Source organism: Hemibagrus wyckioides, linkage group LG22 (assembly GCF_019097595.1).
Source record: "Hemibagrus wyckioides isolate EC202008001 linkage group LG22, SWU_Hwy_1.0, whole genome shotgun sequence".
NCBI classification, from domain to species: Eukaryota; Metazoa; Chordata; class Actinopteri; order Siluriformes; family Bagridae; genus Hemibagrus; species Hemibagrus wyckioides.
This window is the reverse complement of record NC_080731.1, coordinates 17074014-17101770: the sequence shown is the minus strand read 5'-3', so window position 1 is coordinate 17101770 and position 27757 is coordinate 17074014. Positions and strand designations below refer to the sequence as shown.

The 27757-nt window shown below is 37.0% G+C and overlaps 1 protein-coding gene across 5 annotated transcripts in view; it reads left to right on the top strand.

Moving 5' to 3' along the window:
- The first annotated feature begins 1501 nt into the window (after window positions 1-1501).
- LOC131343797 (deoxynucleoside triphosphate triphosphohydrolase SAMHD1-like) overlaps window positions 1502-27757 on the top strand; it is a 39726-nt gene continuing 13470 nt past the window's right edge. The window contains exons 1-16 of one of the 5 annotated variants that reach the window (XM_058375733.1): window positions 1503-2107; window positions 4594-4665; window positions 9309-9350; window positions 10249-10290; window positions 11373-11533; window positions 12044-12153; window positions 12445-12512; window positions 12675-12815; window positions 12982-13082; window positions 13215-13323; window positions 13422-13513; window positions 15129-15217; window positions 15949-16094; window positions 19435-19503; window positions 19820-19924; window positions 20113-21240. In XM_058375733.1, the coding sequence (XP_058231716.1) occupies window positions 9330-9350; window positions 10249-10290; window positions 11373-11533; window positions 12044-12153; window positions 12445-12512; window positions 12675-12815; window positions 12982-13082; window positions 13215-13323; window positions 13422-13513; window positions 15129-15217; window positions 15949-16094; window positions 19435-19503; window positions 19820-19924; window positions 20113-20292 (1434 nt within the window). In that variant the 5' untranslated portion in view covers window positions 1503-2107; window positions 4594-4665; window positions 9309-9329 and the 3' untranslated portion in view covers window positions 20293-21240. Of the gene's footprint in view, window positions 2108-4593; window positions 4666-9308; window positions 9351-10248; window positions 10291-10628; window positions 10652-11372; window positions 11534-12043; window positions 12154-12444; window positions 12513-12674; window positions 12816-12981; window positions 13083-13214; window positions 13324-13421; window positions 13514-15128; window positions 15218-15948; window positions 16095-19434; window positions 19504-19819; window positions 19925-20112; window positions 21241-27757 lie in introns of those variants that run through there. The other 4 variants (XR_009203174.1, XM_058375736.1, XM_058375734.1 and 1 more) reach the window with 4 other exon arrangements.

Here is a 27757-nt window from a genome sequence, read left to right as displayed (position 1 = left end):
TGGGACAGCATGTCAGCTTTGCCGTTCTTGGAGCCTGGACGATAGGTGACGGAGAAGTTAAAGCGGGTGAAGAAGAGGGCCCAGCGGGCCTGACCGGGGGTTGAGATGCTTGGCACCTTGCAGATATTGAAGGTTACAGTGGTCTGTGAGAACCAGAAAGGGGTGTCGTGCTCCCTCCAGCCAGTGGCGCCACGGTTGCCCACATCATAATTTGCCTCTGCTGGGGTTAGTTTCCTGGAGAAGTACGCACAAGGGTGGAGTTTCCCGGAATCTGGCTGGCCTTGCGGCAGGATGGCCCCAATCCCCGGGCTGGAGGCGTCGACTTCCACGACAAAGGGGGTGTCTGGATCAGGATGACATAGGATCAGGGCCAAGGTGAAACTGGTTTTGAGTTTTTTAAAAGCGTCACATGCTCGGTCTGTCCATGACAGTCTCTTAGGCTTTCCTTTAAGAAGAGAGGTTAGCGGACTGGCAATCATGCTATGGTTCCTGATAAAGCGTCTGTAGAAGTTAGCAAACCCCAGGAAGCGTTGTAAATCCTTAACTGTGATGGATTCGGGCCATTTGGAGACAGCTTGGACCTTGGCTTGATCCATCTCCACCTTCCCCAGTGAGAGCACATAACCTAGGAAGGTGATGGTAGTATGGTGAAACTCGCATTATTCTAACTTAGCACAGAGGTGATGCTGTAGAAGGCGGGACAGAACAAGGCGTACATGGCGGGTGTGGTCTTCAAGGGAGGAGTAAATCGGGATAGCATGGTGCCATATCCGCCTGTAGAGCTGGGCTCAAACCGCCTTGGAAAACAGCCAGGAGAGCTGTATCATTCCACCCGGATTGGGCTGCAAGGGTACGAAATTTTATGGCGTAATCAGCAGCACTATCAGCCTTGGCGTAACTCCATCAACTGCACAGAAATGTCTTTGCCCCCTGCTGGATACTCAAAAACCTTGTGGATCTGACCTGCGAAATAATCAGCAGAAGTCTTGATCTGTGGATCTGCGTCCCACACTGCCGATGCCCAGTCCAGAGCTCTGCCCGTGAGGAGAGACAGCATGAACGTGCACTTGGTTGTTTTGCTGCTATACAGTTCTGGTTGATGCGCAATGTAATTATCACACTGGCGAAGAAATCCCTGGCAACGATCAGCTGATCCATCAAATTTTTTCTGGCAGCGCCATTTGAGGAGTTAAACTACATGCAGCAGGAGCAGGTGGCAGAGAAACAGGAGGAGCAGTGTTCGATACCTGGGCTTGAGGCTGTTGTTGTTGCTGTCATGTTTTATGTTGTGGGTTCTTCATTAACCACACCGGGTTTACTTAAAAGGAAACTCTTTATTAACTAAACTTCAGTGGTAATTCTAACAGCCATTGTTGTCATGCTACCACTAGCTCCACAGGCGTACACACATATACTGCGCATGCTCTAACAACTCCGGCAGCTCTTAAAGGGCACAACACCTTTAAGCCTATATCATTACAGTTGCAGCTGCGCATTGGTAGCCTGTAGTTCCGCGAGCTGGTCTTGATATGCGCGGACCATAACTCTGCGTGTAACTCCGCTGGATTCTCAATAGGCGAAGTATCCTGTAAGGATGAGGATGATCTTTATTAATTAACACACAGGCTAAATCGGAGTCAAAAAACAAACGCGAGTCAAAACCGGAAAACCACTGGGATGAGTGGTAGCATAACCGAAAGCACAAAACGAAGTGCGCAGTCAGAGAAACAGGCGGGGTCATACACGGAAATCAATATCAGAGGCAAAGCAAGAATCGGACGTGGAAAACAGGCAAGGATCATACACAATATCAATCTCAAACACAGAAACGCTCAGTAGGTCACGTGAGGACGATACTGTACTTCGCGTAAAACAATGCGTGCGTGGGGTATTTAAGTCCGTGGGAAAACAATGGGCGAGTCACGTGAGTAATTAGTATTCCAGGGAGGGTTCGCGTTCGTTTTTGGATGTTACAGTCCAAAGCTTGTTGATTTACAACTGCATTCATTACCCTTATATATAAACACACATACACACACACACACACACATACAGACAGACAGACACCAATCAGCTGTGTGAAATTCAGAGCTTCAGGCTGAGAAAGGTAAGTAAATCATTACAGTATGATTGTAATGTTAATGTTCAATAATTTACATATATTATTATTATTATTATTATTATTATTATTATTACTTTATACTTACGTAATACATAAAAAACGAATTAACAATAGCTGTTTTGCACCCTTTTTGTTTGTGACAAATAAATTAATTTCTCTGCAGGCAACATGTTTATTTTCTTAGTTTAGAATCTGTTTTTTATCGCAAAAGTGTTTTGCACTTAATTATTTACCAGTTAACTTATTTTAATAAATATACAATAAAACGGAATAAACTTTTATTTTTGTACATTGATTAAAAAAGCACTGGGAATATTTAATGGATAAATAAATTTTCTATTTTGTGGAAACCTCTAAATGTTTTCAGTTGGTTTGATTTCAAATGACTAGCAGAAGTAAATTAGTTGGTACACTGTAAAAAAACTACCTATAGAATTTACCCCAAAAATGTGAGGTAACAATTTGCACTCAGTTTGTTTGGGTACATTTCACCCCATATTTTTCATAAAGAGTACCTAAATAAATCAGCTATAACATGGCAATTGAAATTAGGTCAAATCTACTCATTACATTGCATAATGAATTACTTATTAAAGTTATGTAACATTAACTCCATTGTAGTTCATAATTTGCTTAATAATTGCTGTTATTAATCAATTAATATGACTAGCCATGATCTAATCAGGAAAGGTTAACTTTACTTAAAAAGTTATCAGACACAGTAGATCAGACATGATTATTTTATTAAACAAATAAAGAAACAAGGTACAAATCTACCTTTTTCTCCACATATTCAAAAGCAGCTGAGTTTCTTGAACACAAGAATCTAGAATATGTGCGTTTTTTTTTTTTTTTCATTCAAAAACTATTACAGCACAAATAAAGAAAATAAAGATTAGGCTAACATTGCTCACATTAAAACAATGTGTCTACTTGTTCATTAATTAAACTTGGTGTGCCTATTTGTTTAACTAAGTGTGTCTATTTTAAATGTACCAATTACTGTGAGCTGAGACACTAATGCTTCAATACATACTTTTGTATGTATACAGTGACATACATTTCAAAACATTTTGACATCAACATAAAATTTTAAAAAAATGAATTACAGTGTACTTTGACTTGGGTAACTGTCCCCAACACAAGGCAAGGAAACACTCTATTCCATGAGCTTAATTTTGAGGCTGTGAACCTTCTTGAGACACTTGCCTCCATCAAGCTCCAAAAGAAGTTTCTGAAATACTTCAAAAGTGTTCTTGAGCTTCTTGGGATACTCAAGGTTGAGGGCATAGATCAAACCCATCAACAACATGCATGCCTTGGTTTTGTATCCACACCCACTGATCACTTGGATGCCCTCTATCACAATAGTCACGTCTACCGGATCGTCCTCAGCCATGGGATTATGGATCACAAGGACCTTCATGGTTTGTTCTGTGTGGCCCTCCTGATCAATCTTTAAATGACAGAAACAAACAACAACAAACTTCAATGCAAGCAATAAGTTAAGATCAAATTGAATGCTTGACTCCATTAACATTTATCAATCTAACCACATGCTGTAAATGAGAAAATTGTTAGTTCATGAGCCTGTCTGTAAACACCTTGTGTAGATCACTCATTTTGTAACTTACCTGAGAGTCTTGGAAGAGCTCTTCTTGGGGCTCCCCTAGGTCCTCAATGAGGCAGCAGACCACTGCATCCCTTTTTTTCTCAATACTCTGAGACTATAAGGAGATGCATTTTAATGACCAGCCTTGTTTCTACAAATTGGTGTTTGCACTTTTGAGACAAAAGTTAAACAAAAAAACATACCTCATTTACAGTGTTAAGGAGAGGATGCATCCTGGTACCAACAGCACCCCCTTTGGCATGCATCAGCTGCAGGAGACGGGGTGTGTAACTGTCAAGCTTAAGCATGAATTTTTCTTCCAGGGAAATTGTTGTTATCTGACGGAACTCCTCTTTGATCTATTAAATAAGTAAAGGGACAAAATATGACAACTCTTTCAAATAAGGAGTCACAAATTCTAAAAGGAAACAAAGTTAATTTATCTTATTATTATGAATTAATATTAATAACTATTTATTTATTTAAGTATTTAGAAATATTTGTATATAAACTATAATAGTAACATTTATAATTTGCTTTATTTATGCATTTAGGCGTGTGATTAGGTGTATGTAGAAATTAAGGTTGGGACTGTCGTCACCAATAACATGAGCCAGAGTACTTGGTGGAAAAGATTAACAAATATAAACATATATGCTTACTTGAGCCTCAGTGAATAAAGCTGGCCACCTCTCTTTGAAGACACTGACAGCTGGGCAGAGAGTCACCACCTCTTCTCTTCGAATTGAAAAAATTTTGGACATTTTTTTTCCTATAATCTTTCCATTGTTCTTCTTTTTTATTTCATTTACTAACTCAAGCCTCTCCTTCTCTAAACTGTCTTGATTTTCTCCCAAAGGATGTGGAGGGAGATAATTGACCTCTGCTTTTTTGGGCCTCTTCAGATTTTTTGCCGGGACTGTGTCAGCAGGTGACTTTCTCTTTAATGTATTTACCTCTATTTCCAGCCAGGCATATTTTCCTGTCTTCAGCTTGGCACGAAAATTGTGCATCTTGTACTTGAGGCGTTGCTGCCACCGATACATCCCTGCAAAAGACCCAGGCTCCTTAAGGCATGGAAACTTCTCAACAAGTGCTTCAGCCACTGAGGCTATTTGCAGGCTTGAGGGGTAGGCTGTGTAGGAGAATATGGCTTTGGCAAGGTCTTGCATTATTGCCGATTTAACACTTGCATCTTGGAAGTGTGTTCCAGAGGCATGATATGCCTTGTTTCAAGGACAAGCTGAATGTCACGTGAAAATTGTGGAATTTTAAATGACACTGGCCATGGATCAGTGCGGCATGATGCAGGGAGGAGGACAGTGTCTTGTGAGCTGGATGATTGACAGTCATCTGTAGCAGCAGGGCATGCTTCACTGTCATCTCCAGTGGTGTCAGTTACACTGTCCACTGAACTCAGTACAGAGGACAGTCCTGATTCTTCAAGTGGGTGTAAGTCAAGGACAACTGTAGGTTCTTTTTTTACAGTTTTTACAGTGGCCATGTCTTGAAGTTCAGTAGTTGAGATGACACTGAAAAACTGGTTCCCAAAATCTCTGTCTTCATACAGTAGTCCATATTCCCCTTGTAATTGGAATGTTTGAACAATTATTGAAACGATCTTCCACCGTATCAGGAATCCCCAATGGAAGTGTCAACTTTCGTACATTATGTTCTTCTATAATCACTTGCAACCGGACTGATATTGTGGTTTAGGGTGTTGATTGGTGTGGATGTGTTGTCATCAGCTGTAAAGAGAGAGAAAAAAGAAGAGATTGCAGTTGATTAAAATTTGACAGGCTTACTAGTCTGAGAGAAAACTTTGTTACAACATCCTGGATCCCCCTCCCCTCGACAGTTATAATAGAGACTGGTTATTGGTAACTCCAAACCTGTGCCATTCTGTAGCCTCTGAAGACTAACAACCTATTTAGAAGCTCTTATAGTTACCTACATTGCCTATGAAGACTATCAACCTACTTAGAACCCATTATAATTAACTACATTGCCATGGTGAAACACAATAATAGAAAAATTAAACTGATGTGCAATACTTACTCTGACGTGCAAATGAAGTGTTTCAGGGATACCATTCGACCATCTGCTGTATTATATGCAGCCAAGGGGTAAGTATCTTCGATTTCCGAATGTTGAAGGATTTCAATATTTCCTGTGGGCTCTACTCTAAAGCTTCTCAGGTGCTCATGGTACCAACCACTGAGCAACTTAAGAACAAACACAGGGCATTCATGCACAATGATTATTTGAAGTATTTCTCCAAAGTCTGGCAACCCTCCTGTAGATCCAAAAGGCAACAACATCCCAACACGATATGAAGTCCCTAAAATGGTGACCCTCTTTGTCATGTTCACAACCACTGCACTGGGAAACTTCCTTACAAACAACCCCTTAATGCTGTCTTTTAGAACCTCAACTGCCACTTGAGTCATTCTGGATACCAACAGTGTTGGCCTTTGGATAACAGCATTATTCATGTGATATGCCACCATTGATTGGTGTTTTCATGCCATTGTCATCAGAATGTTTCTGAAAGACCCGGTCTGTCTCACAGTTCTTTTAAAGAATCTGTGTTTCGCTTCGAAACGCATGGTCCAGAGATCCACAAGTGGTCCAAAAGCAGTTGTAAGCCATGGATAATGTTCAAGGAAGTGATGTTTAGGTTTCAATTTATCCCCTGGGAACACATCCAAAAACCTATAACAGCGCTCACTGATCTTGCTTTCCATGTATCCTAGTGATTTCTCTGTGTGCACAGGAGCCATGACAAGCTCAACAATGTCTTTCAAGGTCATCAAAACATGCCATGCTTCATCATTCTCTGGTACTTTGCAACTGATCATAAAAGGTAGCATCCGCAATAAGCACCAGTTTTCGTTCACATTGCCTCCTACACTCTTACGTGAAACAATGTGAAGGGAATACTTTGTGGACAGTTGGTTTTATCATTCCACTTATAAGGAAATTGACAGATGGACCAGTTGAGCTCCTGAAGAGAAAAGTATTTCTTTTTTATAAACACATCCAGACAAAGTGCCAATTCAAAAGGAACAATCCCTTCAAGCAAATCGTGCAAAGCATCAGGGGGATAACCTGATGTGGCATGAAAGTAACTTAGTCTATCAGAGATGGGACACTGACTTTTTACTCCACAATAATGAGCTTCATCAGTGTTAGACAATGCTGCCTTGACATGCAAACTGTAATTGGACTTAGTCCATAAAGGAAACACTCCTGCTCCTACTTCATGCTCCTGGATCTCTGAACGCTCTCAAATGCAAAAGCGACAAAAGTGTGAAGAGCAAAAGCTTTCAACAAACCCACCTATAGAGTGAGCTCCAAGATTATCAGCTACTACAGCAAATATAGTACCCTTGACCACTTTGCCAAGACTTGCCACAAAAATACCATCATCTTCCAAGGATTTCAAATCTCTAATCAGCGGCTCCAACACTTTTGGGTATCCATATTGGTTGACATCATCTGCCCTACAAAGAATGGCTAAGTGAATGGAGGCTAGTGTAGATCGCAAGGTAGCAGGAATGTCTGCAAACACCCAGTACACAGCTGTCACTTTATGTTTCTTGCGGGATGTCCCAAGAGTGTTGCATATTTCAAACTCATCTATGTAAAGAATGAGTGAGAGTCTATGTTCATCTCCACATAAAAAACTGTTTGCTCTGAAAAAAGATCCATCATGCAATGACTTGTATCCCAAAGAAACATCAAATGGCTGCCTATTCTGTAATACTGTGTCATGAATGTGCCTGTTGTTCAAAAGTTGAGACAACAATGGGAGAATTGGCACATACTGGAAGGTTTTTTTCTTGTCATCATCAAACATGTACTCAGTTGGCTCAATCAATGAGAAATGCTCCTTAGCAAATTGCTTTCTCCTATACTGTGTGCAATGTTTTGGGGCATATATTATGATTTTTTTTTAGGTTGCAGGTATTACTATAAATAATTAGGTAGTGTGGGTGAATTTTACTCATTATTATATAATTACACTTGCTGACTAACATAATAGGTAAATGGTAGACTATTTGCAAGGGTAGTATTTACCACCCACCAAAATCATTTTTTACAGTGTATATATATATATGTATGTGTATATATATAATGTTGTAACGACACACTCGAGAGGCAGAGGGTGAATCGAATGCCACTTTAATCAAACAAGGCTGGCAGAAGGCAAAAAGGTAATGTAGGTTGGCAGGCAGGCACACGGGACATACTTTTCAACGAACTTAAAGTAAGAGACTGAATTCAGGAAACACAAGGCGAACAAGTCTTAATACTCGCCGCTGTCACTGGCGAGTGAGCACTTTAAATAGGTGTCCGGGAGATTGGGTGCAGGTGGCGTGATTAGAAATCAGGTGATTGAGAGCGGGGAAGTGCTGCTGGGGCATATATATATGCACTACCAGTCAAAAGTTTGGACACCTTTTAATTCAGTGTTTTTTGTTTAGGGATTTATTTTCTACATTCTAGAACAATACTGGAAATACTTTAAAAACTATGAAATAACACACATGGACTTAAGTAATCCATATGTAATGACAACAAAAAACAGTCAGTTGTTATTTTAAGACACGAAGGTCAGGTGTTCTGGAATAGTTCTTGCAAGAACAGTATTGTCAAGTGCATTTGCAAAACCCATCAAGCACCATGATGAAACTGGCTCACATGAAGACCATCCCAGTAAAGCAAGACCAAAACTGACCTCTGCTGCAGAGGAGAAGTTCATTTAGAGTGACCAGCCTCAGTAATCACCAATTAACAGCACCTCAGATTAGAGGCGTTATGAAGGCTTTACAGAGCATCAGTAGCAGACATATCTCAATATCAACTGTTCAAAGGACATTATTGTGTATTTCGGCCGCCTTCAGCATTGTTTTATAATGTAGAAAGAAATAAACATCAGGAAAGACCATGGAATTAGAAGGTGTGTCCAAACTTTTGACTGGTAGTGTACATATGTAGATATATACATATATAGCATATTCTAAGTGCATGTCATGCATTGTATTAATCGGCACATAATCCAGTAAATTTGCTCATTTAGCTGACATTTTTTATCAAAGCAACTTACTCCAGAGTCACAAACCAATTGAGCTCAATTTTCAAAGTTAAAGGTCATGCATAATGACACAATAAGCTCTTCCTTTTTTATTATATTCTGTATTTCCTCATAGACTTGCCATTTCTCTGAAATGAGAAATTAAGTTTTGAAGAGAAAAAAAAATGAACTGGAACAGGAAGAAGGAGCCAATGCTACCCTGACTTTAGAATAAAGCAGTTCCTCTGAAAGGGATAAATGAACAGAAGAATGGACAGAAGGACCATATAGTTATTATGATCTTGGAATAGTTGTCTTGTACTTTAAGATACATGTGACAATAAAGCTTCTTTGTCTTTGTCTTTGACTTTGATGTGTGCACATATTTATCTATGCCCAAGCTGAACATGTTCAAATTGTGTGAATTATACACAGTTCACCTTTTTAAATTATTAACTTTAATTTTGTTCCCTTCTCTAACCCACTGAAACAAGGCTTCAGGTTCAGGCCAAAATATGGCTAAAAGAAAGTACAAGGTAAGTACTTGCATATATTGTGATTTTATTAGTTATGTGATGTTATGACTACCATTTTACTTTTGTTCTTTTCATATTTGTTTGATAATGTTTGAATTTATTCCCAGAATGAGGCCCTTTAAAAAAATTAAGCTTGTCCTTTCATTTTTTTGTGTTTTTCCATTTCTCTGAAACAATTTTGTAAATGCAGTGGAATGTACAGCATGTGCTATAAGGAATGCTAAAATCAAAATAAACTTTGGACCCAATGCTACCTCTAGAGTAAACCAGTTCCTCAAGATATATATATATAAATAAGATCTATTAATATTTATCTGTGCCCAATGTGAACATGCTCAGTTTGTGTGAATTTGTGTTTGGGCAAAATACACCTAAAAGAATGTACAAGATGAGTTTTTTTTTTTTACTTGCAAACATTGTGTTTTTATCAGTACTGTGATACAACTATCATTTCTGTTATCATATTTGTATTGACAGATTTGATGTTGTGTTTCAGTTTATACCCAGAATGAGGTTGTAAACTAAAACTAAGCTCTTCCTTTCATTTTATTGTGTATTTTTTACTTTTTAACCTGCCATTTATCTGTAACGAGAAATTAAGTGAAAATAATTGAACTAAGAAATCAAAAGTAAATGTAGTGGAATGTACAGTATGTGCTATAAGGAAAGACAAAGGTTAAAAAATTTAATATTTATCAAGATAGAGTCAGATAATAAAGCAGTTTCTTGGGAAGGGATGAATGGACCATAAAGTTATTATCTTGGAATAGTAGCCCTGTACTTTAAGAAACATTTGTGTACATAGTTTTCTATGCCCAAGCTGAGCATGTTCACTTTGTGTGAATTATACAACATATTAACCTTAATTTTGTTCCCTTATCTAATCCACTGAAACAAGGCTTTAGAGTCAGGCCAAGATATGGCTACAGAAACATACAAGGTGAGTTTTGTACTTGCATAGATTATGTTATTATGAGTAATGTGATGGTTAAGTGCACATTTATGATGTGTTAGGAGGCTGGGTGGCTAGTTTTTTATTTTTGAAAAATAAATTTGTTGGAGATCATTAAAAAATAAATGGTGTTATCACAAGAACTAAATACAAAGTCAAGAGTGTCCACCTCCAATATTTAATGGAATTTTACAGCCAAGTAATTCCAAATGCAGTGGCTAGAATTGCCCCCAATAAACTGAAAAGCTCTCACTCCATTCTACCTTGGTGAGTGCCCTTATATTATACATAAGCAATTCTGCCCTTTATAGTGTTCTACTTATGGGGAAAGTCATCTCTACATGCAATGGTGAGTTTCCCCTGCAGTGCCATTGGGTTTGTATTTTCTGTACAGTAAGCAGCACATATCACTGTGATTTCTCCTTTGAATTATTCACCTTTCTTGCATCCTTACAGTGCTTGGTTAGGCTTAAAGTCACAACTAGTATTTTTTTGTATACTTGGTTTGAATTGCCCTACTATAGTCATTCTCTGTATCTCTTAAAATGCATATATGGCACCAGCTACAATATGAATGTGATGCCAGTATATAGATTTTAACCCTGTCTCAGTGTTTTATCTGGCCTAATACCACTTAGTGACAAAGTCAGATAGGTGTTCAGATGAACAATGTCATTAACGTTCATGCCTGATTCAGTCTCTCTCTGCCACCATTTGCATCTGGGTGGTAAAAGACTTTAAGGTTGTGCTTATTATGTCTACTAAAACAATCTGTAGTCTACTGTCACTAGTGATGGTCATAAGCTTAAAGTGATACCATTGTATCATTTCACAGGCAGAAACTGATACAGTGGACATAAATCCCAGCCTTTTTTTGGTATAGAGGTTATAGACCACTACAAAGAAACATTGATTTATATCCAGAAAATCTGTGACCAAGCTCCCACAAGCCCCATACACAGGTGGCCCAATCTCCCAAAATGCCAGACAATCCCTACAAAATTGGAATTAAGACTAAAACATGTTGCTATAGGAGTACTGAATTGGGGATATTTTTTTTTATTTCACAGATCTTTAATGACTCTGTCCATGGCCATATTGAGATGCATCCTTTGCTGGTTAAAATCATTGACACACCAGAGTTTCAACGCCTGAGGAACATCAAGCAGCTAGGAGGAGGCTATTTTGTCTTTCCAGGAGCTTCTCACAACCGCTTTGAGCACTCCATTGGGTAAAAATTTTAACAATTTTATACTAACATTAAACAATGTTAGGTGGGGGTAGTGGTGGCTGATGTAATAATGTGATAGTAATGCTTGAATACTGTGTTGTTAATACAAATTTTTAATTTCTATACTTTAATTTAATTTAACTTTAATTTAAGTTAAAGGACTAGAATAACTAATACAAAAGAAAGAAACCTGTAATATAATTTAATATAATATAATAATTTAATATAATCTTCTAAGAATTGTATTGGAGGCCTAGATAAACATTGTTTTTTTTTTCTTTCAACATTAACTCTTATTCCAATGAAAACTGATATACTGTGAAAAAATGGACAAATTTAAATAGTTGGTTCTTGAATCTACCTTGTTACTAATGTAATTTATATTAGTAAAATCTACCGAATAACTGCTGACCTGCATAACATTTGCAGCAAAATCTTCATGTAATGTCTTACAATATCGATACCACAACAAAATCAAGTAAAAATACTACAAGGTACTTTCATTCACAGTGTGGCTCATCTGGCAGGAGAACTTGTGCGGAGTCTGAAAGCTCAAGGAAACAATATAACTGATAAAGATGAACTCTGTATTCAGATTGCTGGATTGTGTCATGACCTTGGTGAGTATTAAACTGTGTGTATTAAACTGTAACAAGTGGCTTGTGGCATATTCTACATATTAAAAAATTCTGCCTGCATCCTGACCACCTGGGGAGAGGTGGTTTCCACAAGGGACCAGACCACAGTTAATAAATAAATCTTGTTTACTGATTTTTTAGGTAGCTGTATAGCTTATTGCCTGTTTGCAATATGCTACATACCGGTAACATTATTGTATATTAATAGCAAATCTTGAGGAATAATTTAATTCTGATAATAAATCAAACCTCTTACCTCTTTTTAAAATTAAGGTCATGGCCCTTTCTCTCATGTATTTGAGGTTTTCATGAAGAAGGCAAATCCAGGATTGAAATGGACGGTAAAAAAATAATTTGTTTTACATGGAAATCAGTAAAACTTAGGATTTCCTTTGATAAATATATCTAATTTTTATAGCATCTCAATACACAAGGAAATATTAATAATACCTCTGTTTTGTTGTTGTTTAACCTACTTCTTTACTTCTATTCTTATGGAATAGCATGAAGAGGCATCAGTCAAAATGTTCGAAAGTCTGATCTCCAAGATTGAGCATAACTTGAACAAAAGTGACATTACATTTATCAAGAACCTCATCTATCGCAAAGGAAACTTTCAATCAGAAGACTATAGTGAGGAGGAAGTAATAATAATAATAATAATAATAATAATAATAATAATACAGTGTTACTTTAGCATTTATTAAGAATGATAAAGTTGATGTCAAAACAAAGAATTAAAATATGTAGTAAAAATAATAATAATAATTAATGCTAAGTTTATTTTATTTATTATTTCATTTTATGTAGAGAGAAGACAATCAAAGACGCAAAGATAATCCCTACTTATTTCAGATTGTGGCCAATGAAGACACAGGTATTGATGTCGACAAAATGGATTATTTCAGTAGGTAAGCTATGCTTGCACACATACATTTATGTGTCCACACATTTGCCTTAATTTTATTATGCACAAAGTTTATTTTCCAGTAGATTTAGGGAACAGTTTTGTGTATATGAAATATTAATATTTCCTTTTCTAGAGATTGCCTCCATCTGGGAATGAAAAGTAACTTCTCCCATGAGCGGTTTGTGATGTTTGCACGAGTTTGCACCAGTGAGGGAAAAAAGCAAATCTGCATGAGAGATAAAGTAAGCTAAGTGTGGGTAGTAATCATTATATCTATAATAGAGTATCTTTACATTTGATATAACATGTTGATGCAAAATAATACTTTTGTGTCTTTTAGGAATCACTGAACATGTATGAACTTTTTCATGTTCGATACCTGCTTCATTGCAATGCCTACAAACACAGAGTTAAGGTGGCAATTGAAACAATGTGAGTTCGTCTTTAACATCAGGCCATAATACATTATCATATGTGATTTAAGGGAAAATATAACTGCATAACAATGATTTTTTTTTAGTTTATTTACCCCTGGCAGAATTTGAATTTTAGGGGAAAAATATGAGAGATACAAAACATTTCTTATTTTAACTAACAGTTCTCAGTTTACACTACTTGTCCTCTTAGAAATACATGCATTATAATAACCATAATAATATGTGAAATTATACAAATGAACCTCATCAAAGGTTTACATACACTTGCTTTTTAATATGGCAGTTTGCAACCACTTATGACAGTTGGGAATATTACTTTTCTCAGGTAGCAAAGTCCCTTCTTGTCAATAAGTTTTCAGGTCCTGTAAATTCTTTGATTGCCTTGCATGTACTGCATGTTCTTCACAAGGTTCTTTTGAGGTCTGCAGACTGCAAAGACCAGTCCAGAACATTCACCTTCTTCCTGTGCAGCTACTAAAACCTTGTGCTTTGGATTGATTTCATGTTTCCCTGTCTGTGAGCATAATTTTCTCCAAGATTTTCTGATGATGTGATGCATTATGATCTTTTTTGTAACATAATTCAAAAGGGGACCTGAATGCAAGACACCAAATTAGATCCTTTCAAATTTTATTGAAAAACAAGCAATAATAATAATTATAATAATAATAATAATAATAATAATAATTATTATTATTATTATTATTATTATTATTATTATTATTATGCAGAAAATTTGAAAGCCAAAAGTTAAGAGTTCAGGAGTCAAATATCCAGAGAATTCCTATGAATGTAATCAGGCAGACAAAAACCAAAAGGGAGATTTTAAAAAAAAAAGTTTCAGACAACCTTACCATGTAGCTGATTTTGTTTCAGCATTTCCTTACAGTAATCTAACTCTGTTTCAGATAAACCAGTATTTGAGTAAAATTTGACTATATTGCTTGAGGGTTTTTGCATTTCGTAAAAGTTTCTTTTCATCTCGTAAAAGGTTTGTGCCTGAACTTTTACCATGGTGTATCTGATCTTGACTTTGTACCCACAGAACCACTGGCTTTCCACTTCTTTATTAGTGTTTGAATAACCAAAGCTAATAACCTAATTTAAAATGTTAAATTACTTTTTTCATAGATCATTAGACAGTTGCTTTCCCCATATTTTAGTATCAACCAAATTCAGTATAGACTTAAATGTAATGCACAAGGTTTGCCTAATAACTTAGAAACACACTGACAGTTCATGCACATTCACCAATTACAATCAAACAAATTACAGTTACAAATTCCTAAAGTTCACAGTAACAATCCAAAAGGGCATGTAATTTCATTTGTGTAATTTCAATAATTATTATGATGCAGAATTATGATGCACATATAGGGATGTTTATTACGCTTATAATTCATGGACATTTCTGTGATAATAAATAGCTTTATCCACACACTATTACTAAATAAAGAAAATGTGTATTGCATCACATAATCACATATAATTCTAAAAATAAAAAAAGGTAAAAAATTTTACAAATTCTTCCAAGAGTATGTGTAATTATGAGCAGATCTGTATGTTATATGAATGTATGTTTTCATCACCATGTTTCCCTCATTTTTCAGGATTGTTGACGCACTTTTGGCAGCAGATACGGATGTCAGGAAAATCTCTGAAGAAGCAACTTCACCTGAAAAACTTCTAACACTCACAGGTTCTCTTTTAACATAGTTCTAAATATCCTACTGTCATAAAAACGAACAGACCAGTGATGTCAGTTTCCACATCAGAAGTCAAAACAACCAAGGTTTTTTCAAAAATCTGAATCTGTTGCAGTCAAATCATGCAGCTTCACTCTGTATGACTTGCAGAGGTTGAGTAGCGCTCAGAGGCAGATCTTCAAGGAGCGAGTTGCAGTAGACCAGTCTAAATAGTCTAAGGGACTGAACAAGCAGCTGAGTAGCCTATGTGGACAAAAAAGGATGAATGGTAAAATGGATGAACTACTACACATCATCTAGTGCTGTATGATTCCCATAAGAAATCTTACTAACATTCAACATTAAATTTGGTGTACACCAAGGATCAGCCCTCTCATAAGTGAGATTTGACTTCGCATGGACACTATTCTCGCTAACTAGCAAAATGCTAGTGGCCAGATTTCAAGCTCTATATGCAACAATGAAAGACAGATCTACCTGCTTGGAAACACCTGCACATTCATGTAGTTATCTAATCAGTCGCTCATGTGGCAGAAGCACAATGCAAAAGTTAGGCAGAACAAGAACAATAATCTAAGGCTATATCTAGTACAGATATACTCAAATTGGACAGCTGAAGACAAAAATCTTCAACTGTCCTGTTTTGGGAGTCTGTGCCTATGATACCATATGACATAGTATCAGTGATTAGACTCTTGTTTAGTTTTTTTCTTCTGTTTTACAGATGACATTCTGGAAGATACAAATCTCCCACAAAATGCAAAGGACATCATCAACAGAATTAAGAAGCGTGATCTTTACAGCTTTCTTGGGAGCAAAATCTTCAAGCCTGGCAATCTGAAAGGTTGTGACACTGACAAAGAGCAGGAGGTTAGTCACATTAATATCTAATTGATTGCAGTTGTTAAAAATAATTTGTAAGGCTATATTAATGCCATGCACAGTGGGTTATGTTGAATTTTCCTAAGAGAAAAGTTCAGTAGACACTGTCATTACTGAACTTGGAATAAAGATACACTATATTGCCAAAAGTATTCGCTCACCCATCCAAATAATCAGAATCAGGTGTTCCAATCACTTCCATGGCCACAGGTGTATAAAATCAAGCACCTAGGCATGCAGACTGTTTTTACAAACATTTGTGAAAGAATGGGTCGCTCTCAGGAGCTCAGTGAATTCCAGCGTGGAACTGTGATAGGATGCCACCTGTGCAACAAATCCAGTCGTGAAATTTCCTCGCTCCTAAATATTCCACAGTCAACTGTCAGCTGTATTATAAGAACGTGGAAGTGTTTGGGAACAACAGCAACTCAGCCACGAAGTGGTAGGCCACGTAAACTGACGGAGCGGGATCAGCGGATGCTGAGGCGCATAGTGCGAAGAGGTCGCCAACTTTCTGCAGAGTCAATCGCTACAGACCTCCAAACTTCATGTGGCCTTCAGATTAGCTCAAGAACAGTGCGCAGAGAGCTTCATGGAATGGGTTTCCATGGCCGAGCAGCTGCATCCAAGCCATACATCACCAAGTGCAATGCAAAGCGTTGGATGCAGTGGTGTAAAGCACGCCGCCACTGGACTCTAGAGCAGTGGAGACGCGTTCTCTGGAGTGACGAATCGCGCTTCTCCATCTGGCAATCTGATGGACGAGTCTGGGTTTGGCGGTTGCCAGGAGAACGGTACTTGTCTGACTGCATTGTGCCAAGTGTAAAGTTTGGTGGAGGGGGGATTATGGTGTGGGGTTGTTTTTCAGGAGCTGGGCTTGGCCCCTTAGTTCCAGTGAAAGGAACTCTGAATGCTTCAGCATACCAAGACATTTTGGACAATTCCATGCTCCCAACTTTGTGGGAACAGTTTGGAGCTGGCCCCTTCCTCTTCCAACATGACTGTGCACCAGTGCACAAAGCAAGGTCCATAAAGACATGGATGACAGAGTCTGGTGTGGATGAACTTGACTGGCCTGCACAGAGTCCTGACCTCAACCTGATAGAACACCTTTGGGATGAATTAGAGCGGGGACTGAGAGCCAGGCCTTCTCGTCCAACATCAGTGTGTGACCTCACAAATGCGCTTCTGGAAGAATGGTCAAAAATTCCCATAAACACACTCCTAAACCTTGTGGACAGCCTTCCCAGAAGAGTTGAAGCTGTTATAGCTGCAAAGGGTGGACCGACATCATATTGAACCCTATGGATTAGGAATGGGATGTCACTTAAGTTCATATGCGAGTCAAGGCAGGTGAGCGAATACTTTTGGCAATATAGTGTATGTCAGTGTATCAGCTAAGGTACAGATGGACTACATTTCTGATCATCATTGGTGATTTTTGTAGTAAAATAGCAATAAAACATGCTGTTTATCAGAAGAAAATCTCTGCTTTATTTGAATTAACCTTGTTTGACTTAGTGTACCAATGTACTCTAGGTTTATTAAGTTCTATCAGAGAAATTCAGGTGCAAACTTTTTTCAGCTAATTTAAGGAGGTATTTGCAGACTAAGGTTCATAATAAGGTTCACATGTAGATGTAGGTAGATGTACCTCATGTACCCAAGCATACTACCAACTTTAAGCTCATAATTATATTATAAAAATATGTATTATCCTACTCTGTCTTAATTAATTAATGTGTTTGTTATTGCATACCTCCTGTTATTTCAAAGCAATTTGACATTACACACTAAAATAAGCCACAATCATGAGTGTTATTACTACCCATGTTCTTACTTTTTGGTAATCATTTTAAAAGCTGACTGAAAACTTTGGCGAGGAAAGAAGTCACATAAATGCACATTTTTCAGATGTTTATGCACTGATTTGGGCTAAGTATCACTACATATTGCAAAATTTAGAGATCAATAACTTGGAATACGTAAGGGATCGTCAGAGGCGTTGGTTACAGAATCCATCAGCGGTTTATTAGCAGCTGAGATCAAAGGACAAAACGTGGTCAGGAAAACAAAGCGCATACACAGTAACGGGCAAACAAATCTGAAGTGTAAAACGGTATAAACGTGGTCGAGAAATGAGCGAGATCATACTCAAAAATTCAATAACACAGGGCAAAAACGGTGGTCAAGAGCAAGCAGGGTCAAACACAGAAATCTAACAATGAATCATGAACGCTTAGTATGTCATCTGGGAACAATACCTCGCGCCGGTATGTGTGTGTGTGCTGCTTAAATGTCCATGGGAAATAGGAAATGGGTCACGTGACTGATTAAAACTCAGGTGAGGGCTCCCTCTGATGTTCGGATTCCCGATGGGACGTGACAGAATGTGGACATGGGAAATATTTTTTAAAGATTTTAAAAAGTTTTTAAAAAATTTAAATCTCACTTACACTGAATGCCTATAAATATATTTCATAAACAGATTTTGAATACTGTGATTTTGAAACAGATTTTGAATACTGTCACTTTAAGTTTATCTTTAAATTATTAGGCTAATAAATAATTTTTGCATCCTTAAGATGACAAATTGAGGAAGAACTACATTTCATGACAGAGGATAAGAAGCATATCATCTGTATAAAAAGACAACCATCAGAAACCTGTCATATCTTACCAGAAGTTTGGAGTAGACAGGAAAGCTCTAGAGGAAAGACAGGAAAGATTTAGAGAGTAAAAAAGCACAGTGTGTATTGATCTCAGGTTGTCTTCAGGTAGGCAATAGGCTATAGTAAGGCAAACTAAATAAATGGGTCATATAGAGAGTAGGGGATCATTCTGTTTTAATTAATATTTGCCCAAGTACCACATATACCCCACACAGTCTCTCAGTCTTGGGCATCTAACCAAGCTTGTTCTTTAATACATACACCCATAATGTTCAACAATAAATGGTGTATAATAATTTGTTAAGTCAGTGAAACGGTATAATTTCTTTTTTGCCTTCTGTCATCTAAAAAATACCAGATAAAATTTGATGGGTTATATACAAGAACTTTGAAGCCTATTGCTTCATATAGTTTGATAATCACTCTCTACAGCAATCAGTCTGGTCAGCAGCAATTTTCTACACATGCCCATGTGGAATGTAAATATGTGCATGTGCACCCACATTACTTTTATTTTAGTTTATTAACTTTTTTACTATCACCTGAAACAAATAAAAAAATATAACAGCCACATTTGTGATAAAAATTATACACTCTATGTCTATCTAAAATTTTTAAATGTTTAACCTGAGTGGACCTGTATGTGTGTCATGTAGGAAGCTGTGAAGAGTTGGCTTAAGGACATCTATAGGCAAGATCTTCCTGAAACAGACTTCAGAGTAAGGGTGAGTAGAGGAAAAAAATCTTTTCTTGTGCAGTTATATTTTGAGATTTTTAGTTAAACACCCAAAATTGAAAACATCGGTTCACTTCACTACTTCTTGTGGTTCACAGATATTTGCTTCTCACAGAAAATAAGACAGGTTTAAGCTGAGTGAAAAAATATTTATTAAAAATGAGTGAAAAAAATGAGTGACTCAAGGACTGTATTTAATTATCTGAAATTATAATTAATCATTTTTTTGATACCGAAGTTCACCAGAAACACATTTTTACTACTACTGCTGCAATGAATAATAACTATATTACCATCAATTACAGCCTGTTAAAATGGACTATGGAAAGAACAATGAAGATCCCATAAAATCTCTACGATTCTATAGTAAACATGATCAAGAGAATGCAGAACCCCTGAAGGAGAATATGGTAGGTTCTCCTGTTTGAGGTTTTTCCTTTTTGCATTCAACTAGAGAGTTCTAAAAATGTATGCTTAATTTGGCATGTATTTTTTGGGGTGGCATTTATATGTAGTAGTTTGTTTATTGTGGTCAATGAAGTGGAAAAAAAATCAATATTTTTCACACACAATGTGTTAATACCATTTGTCTCTCCAGGTCTCCTCCATTATGCCAGAAACCTTTCAAGAAACCAAGGTCATGCTGTTTCACATAAAAATGCCTACCCCAAACCTAAGCAAGGACGAGATCGACGAGTTCTGGAAAATAATAGCAAAGAATCGAAAAAATGAGCATGAGATACCACACTCCAAAAAGGCCAAAGGAAAGCTGAAATAGGTTGGTGATGGGTGTGTGCAAATAGGTTGGTGATGGGTGTGTGCAAATAGGTTGGTGATGGGTGTGTGCAAATAGGTTGGTGATGGTTGTGTGCAAATAGGTTGGTGATGGGTGTGTGCAAATAGGTTGGTGATGGGTGTGTGCAAATAGGTTGGTGATGGGTGTGTGCAAAACCTTTGTTTTTACCCTTTGAGTCTTTGAGTAAACTATTTCGGAAAGTGGTAGCATCTAGTTTAATAATGATAAACTATTTAGGTTCAGGGAAATGAAGATCAGGCCAGAAGATCATATTTGTGAAACACATTTGTGCACAAGAACCAAGATAGTTTGGATTATTCCTGTACAAACACTGCTAATAATGTAGCAGAGTAAACAAAAGCACAAAAGCCCTTAATGATACCAGTGCTAAAGATGTTTACAAAGAAGACAAAAATATGAATTACATCTAAATGTTCTTACACCTTTTATGATTTTTTATTCATGTAGCTCTTCAGTGCTAGACTTATCTACATGAGGTGATATTATTTTAGTTACCATATTTCTGAATAGGCAATTAATTTGCGAACAGTTTATGGCTTGTTTGTATAAGTCTCTTTATTTACAATTATTCTGGTGCCACTTGGTTATTTTATTTAGTAGCTTATGGTGTTAGCTCAATCAGCATTATGCAATTATAAACTTGTGTGAAAATTCAGAATGCCACAACAGAGAAGTAACTATAAGATTTACTTAAAAAAAGAAGACAATTCACTTTTTGAAAATATGTTCATTACCAGAGAAAAAAATTTCTAATCTTAAGGAAACTTCCAACAAGGGAGCAAAATTAAAGTTTAGACCACCATGACATTTTCATGACACAGTGACTATTCATAATGACAGTTATGATATTTTACCTTATATGTTATGGGGAATGTTTGCATTTGTTCATTAAAACGTATAGTCTGACCACTTCCTGTTTTTTTTTTTGTCTTATGATGTGGATTTAAAATTTTTTAAAGTCTTAGAAATAAAGTTTGTGTTATTCACCTGTATCTGCATCCATATCTGCTGCCTGGCAATTATGACCCTATGTAGCTAGGGCTAACACTAAAAAACACCAAAAATAAAAATCATGAGTGTTATTACTGTTTTTTGTTTATTTATCCAACTTCTTATCTACAAAGCCAGTATATGCGAATACTTATTTCATCTGAAAGATGAAGTGAACAGGCATCAGTACAGTGCTGCATAAGTCCTAAAACCCAGAAATTAATTGGTTTTAAGTTAGTGGTACTGTTTGTGCTTAGCACAAGCTCAAGATATTTTCACATTTTATTCTACAACATAAACTACAAAATATATCACCCCATTGATGAGTTTTTAGAGCTTTTACCTCTCATGAAAAAGGCAGTTTCTTACAATTGGTTAAATGGGACTTCAGAGATGGTCAGTTACAGATCATTGCACTGACCAGGAAAAGTCATCTATTATTCTTGTTGTGTTTATGCTAATATGCTAATTATATAAATATTAATTTATATTATACGCTCTTGCAAACTATTCCAACTTCATGTATTCAGTTTTATCCACGAAATTCGTTTATTCGGTGTAGTTTGTTTATAGCCTACCTGTACCTTTTTACTTCTGGTAGTTGTATTTAGGCTTTAACATTCATTAGAGTTCTTGCTGTGAAGATTTTCTTGATGAAAAAAGAGAACAATAAATTAAGCATAAACAATAAATTAAGCATTAACATTTGGTGTACTTAGAGACACACTAATGTTAAATACACTTAGAGGGTGCAATAATATTTGACTATTTAATTTAATCATACAGTAATCTTAAAGCACGATAAACCTCCACTTATAAACTCCACTTATTCTTATGAAAGCTCTAAATATTCTGACACACATATGACTTGAGTAATATGACTGAATTCATACTGCTATTTCAATATTTTAGAAATGTAGGTGTACTAAAAACTACATTTACATGAAAGCAAGAGTATACTGTACGTGCCCAATATTTTTACAGAATTCTCCTTTACATTATACAAGCCTGTACAAACATACTGCAGTGTGAAAGGCGAAGCCAACAGTGGGAAAGTCATTCACGGGTTCACATGTCAGTGAGGCCAGAGTCAAACTTTACAACTTGCAAAATTAAAACAAGGTGCCTGATGACATTCAAATCCAAACTTTAACTTGTAGCAGGAAAATAGCACTGTGTATGTATTTTTGTTTCTGCTTGCACAATAACTGACAAAAAGGAACTTGTTTAGGCCTATTAAAATTCTGACATTTTAGTTGATTATTCGCTGTTATACAAATAATAGGGATTTAATTTCCTTTTCAGTGCACTTTATCCCACTGTTAGAATGTTCAATGGATATTTTAAAAAGTATATATAAGCTTATAAAAGGTTTTTGTGTGGAAAAAACAGATAAATCATGTTTGATCTTATTCCATCTTTCTACCAACAGAATTAAACCAACAAACTGAAATATTTTAGAGGAAAAAAGAAGAAAACTCTTACAATAACCTGGTTACACATCTTTCAACTAATACTTGGTTCAAGCATCTTTTGTTTGTAATACAGCATTCAGTCTATTTGGTCAATTTTATTTCACCCTTTCTGGCCAAAATGTCAGTTTGCATAAGGATCTCTTGTGCCCAACCCTCTTTAAGTCAGTCCACAGGTTTTCAACAAGATATATATCAGGGTTCTGACCGAGAGTTTCCAAAATGAGAGGTTGATCTTTTCTTCCCCAATTCCAATTAAAGAGAAGGAGCCCTAAAGCATGATGCTGCCACCACCATGCTTCACTACGGGTCTGGTGTAATTTGGGTATCTTCTTTTTGCACCAAACCTTCCAAATTTTTCACATGACTGATGGCAATTTGTTGTATATTTTGGCAAGTTTATGCAGGCTTGAAGGATTTTTGGGCCTACTGTATAGCCCAGACAGGTTAAAAAGATTAGAAATTGCAGGGAGTGAGCAGCAGTGCCTTTAATGTTTCCATACACCTCTTTACAGCCAACCCTCCCTTGTCCTTATGTCAGTTTTAGACAGTCTTGTTATGCCACTGAGTTTCCCCATACTGTAAAGGCCATTATTAACAAGTACGTGGTGCTGCACATTCTCCACTTTTTGAAGATGGCCTTCCCAGTGGCACACTGGGATGTTTGTTAAGATGTTTGTTGGATGTTTCCAAATGTTTGAAAACCCATTTGTACCCCTTAATAATGAATGCTTTTTAAAAATCATATTCAGCTGAGTTGACCAGTGATATCCAGACCCAGCTCTGGAAGCTTGTTGTGGATCATGGCTTGAGCACTGGGATGAAACCAAGGTGATTTCAAGACAAATTCTGCAGGAAAAGCCAATATTTATTTGGGGTTAATCAGAATCAGTTCATTAAAGACAAGCTTATTAAAGTTCATTCATGCTCCAGATTTCTCATTTCTCTATATTACAGGGATCCATCAAACATATTTGAATACTGTTTGCATCCTTTCTTATATTTCCTGGTTTCTTATATATATTATTTATTATTATTTTTATTTATAAGCAATAAATAAAACAGGAATGTGCCCATGTCAGTACAACCACATCTACGGGTGAGTGTGGAATTATCATGTGAAATTGCGGTGTCCTGTGTACATCAAAACACATCTAAAAATATATATTTACTTTTTTTCTGTGAAGACGTTCAGAAAGCTTAATAGTTATTAGCTAGTATTTCATTCCAAGCAACATAACATATTTTTGATAGAATAATGTCTGTGAAGTATTAGATTTTCAGAATTTCAACAATTATGAATGTGTCCAGTTTAGCAGATTATGTAATTGTGTGTGTCCAAGCTTGTTGATTTAGAACTTTGTTCTAATGTATAAACACACACACACACACACACACCAGTTTGTTGAGTGATAAGGATCAGTCAAATAAGACCTGAGCCAGGAGAGGGCTGTTCTTTTAACACCAACAACATGTTCTAGCCTATCAAGTAGAATAGTGTGGTCAATGGTATCAAAATCTGCACTAAGATTGAGTAACACCAGTAAGGAGACACAACCCTGATCAGAAGCCAGTAACAGGTCATTTACCACTTTAACCAGTGCTGTCTCTGTGCTATGATGAGGCCTAAATCCTGACTGATACATTTCATGAATGTTATTCCTATGTAAGTATGAACATAACTGCTGTGCTACAGTCTTTTCTTGGAGATAAAGGGCAGGGTTGATATTGGTCTATAGTTAGACAGCTGATGGGGTCGAGGCCCGTTTTTTTAATCAGGGGTTTGATAACTGCTAGCTTAAAAGATTTAGGAACATAGCCAGTGCTAAAGGAAGATTTTATCATTTTTAGAAATGGTTCGGTAGCTACTGGTAATATCTGTTTAAGGAAAGTCATGGGTAAAGGATCTAGAATGCAAGTTGAAAGTTTTGACGATGAAATTAGTAAAATTAGATCAGGCTCTTGGAGTAAAACCTTCTAAGCTCTGATAATAAATAGTTATATTATCTAAAGGATTATCTATCAAACAATTTGCTTTTAAGTTACTAGTCTGAATTTTTTGCCTGATATTATCAATTTTAGATTTTGAAGTTAGTTTTGCTACAGTACTAAATAAAAATTTAGGATTGTTTTTGTTATCGTTGATTAGGGCAGTGAGATACGCTGATCTAGCAGTACAAGATAATTTTTGTAGATCAGAAGGCTTTCCTTCCATGCTAACTGAAATACTGCAAATTTAGTTTGAAGCCATTTACGTTCTAGTTTCCTAGCTGATTGTTTTAAGGTTCATATGTGGTTATTGTACCAGGGTGCTAGTGTCTTCTGTTTAATTATTTTCCTTTTAAGTGGAGCTACAGTATCTAGGGTGTTGCGAAACACTGACTCCAGGTTATCAGTCGCCTGATCAAGTTCTGTGGGGTCAGACAGCGAACCAATCATGCATGAAATTAATCTTTTTAGATGAAAGAGATCTTATATTTAACAGTCCTAGCTTCAGATCAACATTCACTATGATCTAGTTTTATGTTTATCAGGTTAATTAAAATATTTTTGTTTGGCTTGGGGAACAGACACAATGTCTCCATGTTATGAACCCTGGGTGACGACTCATTGCAGCTAGCAGACAGTCAGATTAGCCTGCTTGTCTGCTCCCTGGCCCTGGCCCTGGATTGTCACCGATTAACTAGAGCTGCTCTAAGACTATGTGCTATGCTACAAGAAATGAGAGCAGCACCCTCCTGAGTGGGATGGACACCATCCCATCCTAACAGGCCAGCCTTGCCCTCCAAAGAGCTCCAATTGTCTATGAAGCCCACATTGTTTTCGGAGCACCACCTGGACATCCAGCAGTTCAGCGAATTAGTTCGCTAATTTACACACCTCTTAATTAACTATCTTTGAGAACCTATGCCTACAATATTAAATGGTCAACTCAACTGGCCAGTAGACATCCATTCACGTTTTATAATTAATTAATTATACTTGAATATAAATGCAACAATTCAAAAAGCAAATATATATATATATATATATATATATATATATATATATATATATATATATATATATATATATACACTATATTGCCAAAGGTATTCGCTCACCCATCCAAATAATCAGAATCAGGTGTTCCAATCACTTCCATGGCCACAGGTGTATAAAATCAAGCACCTAGGCATGCAGACTGTTTTTACAAACATTTGTGAAAGAATGGGTCGCTCTCAGGAGCTCAGTGAATTCCAGCGTGGAGCTGTGATAGGATGCCACCTGTGCAACAAATCCAGTCGTGAAATTTCCTCGCTCCTAAATATTCCACAGTCAACTGTCAGCTGTATTATAAGAACGTCGAAGTGTTTGGGAACGACAGCAACTCAGCCACGAAGTGGTAGGCCTAACTGACGGAGCGGGTTCAGCGGATGCTGAGGCGCATAGTGTGAAGAGGTCGCCAACTTTCTGCAGAGTCAATCGTTACAGACCTCCAAACTTCATGTGGCCTTCAGATTAGCTCAAGAACAGTGCGCAGAGAGCTTCATGGAATGGGTTTCCATGGCCGAGCAGCTGCATCCAAGCCATACATCACCAAGTGCAATGCAAAGCGTCGGATGCAGTGGTGTAAAGCACGCCGCCACTGGACTCTAGAGCAGTGGAGACGTGTTCTCTGGAGTGATGAATCGCGTTCTCCATCTGGCAATCAGATGGACGAGTCTGGGTTTGGTGGTTGCCAGAACGGTACTTGTCTGACTGCATTGTGCCAAGTGTAAAGTTTGGTGGAGGGGGGATTATGGTGTGGGGTTGTTTTTCAGGAGCTGGGCTTGGCCCCTTAGTTCCAGTGAAAGGAACTCTGAATGCTTCAGCATACCAAGACATTTTGGACAATTCCATGCTCCCAACTTTGTGGGAACAGTTTGGAGCTGGCCCCTTCCTCTTCCAACATGACTGTGCACCAGTGCACAAAGCAAGGTCCATAAAGACATGGATGACAGAGTCTGGTGTGGATGAACTTGACTGGCCTGCACAGAGTCCTGACCTCAACCCGATAGAACACCTTTGGGATGAATTAGAGCGGAGACTGAGAGCCAGGCCTTCTCGTCCAACATCAGTGTGTGACCTCACAAATGCGCTTCTGGAAGAATGGTTAAAAATTCCCATAAACACACTCCTAAACCTTGTGGACAGCCTTCCCAGAAGATTTGAAGCTGTTATAGCTGCAAAGGGTGGTCCAACGTCATATTGAACCCTATGGATTAGGAATGGGATGTCACTTAAGTTCATATGCGAGTCAAGGCAGGTGAGCGAATACTTTTGGCAATGTAGTGTATATATATATATATATATATATATATATATATATATATATATATATATATATATATATATATTTAAAGCATTAGCACATATTAGGCCTGGGTGGAGTCAATATTATGTAATGCATTAGAGCACCTTTAAAGTTCTTTAGTTCATATTTTTACAAGGCATTTTATTAGGATTATTTATAGTATTTTTATAATTTGTGGTATGGGTGTGAAAAACGATCATCGATCAATATCACTGAGTGTGTCTGGGATGACATGAAGAGACAGAAGCATTCAAGGCAGCCTACATCCACAGAAGACCTGTGGTTCCAAGATGTTTGGAACAACCTACCTGCTGAGTTCCTTCGAAAACTAGAAGAATTTATGCTATTTTTATATTGATTTTTGATATTGATTTAATTTGGATCTCTCTTTACTTTAAATTTTTTTAATTGATAAAAAATAAACTATTAACACTTCTATTTTCAAAAGCATTCTTGCTTAAAAGTTTATACACACCTGCCTAAAACTTTTGCATAGTACAGTATGTAAACACAAGTAAAAACAAAACAAAAAAACAGTGTAAAAAAAGAAGTGTATCACTTCCTATTGGAATTCAATTCAGAAGTGTATATTCAGATTCGTCATGTAAACTGGAATAATGCCGATAAT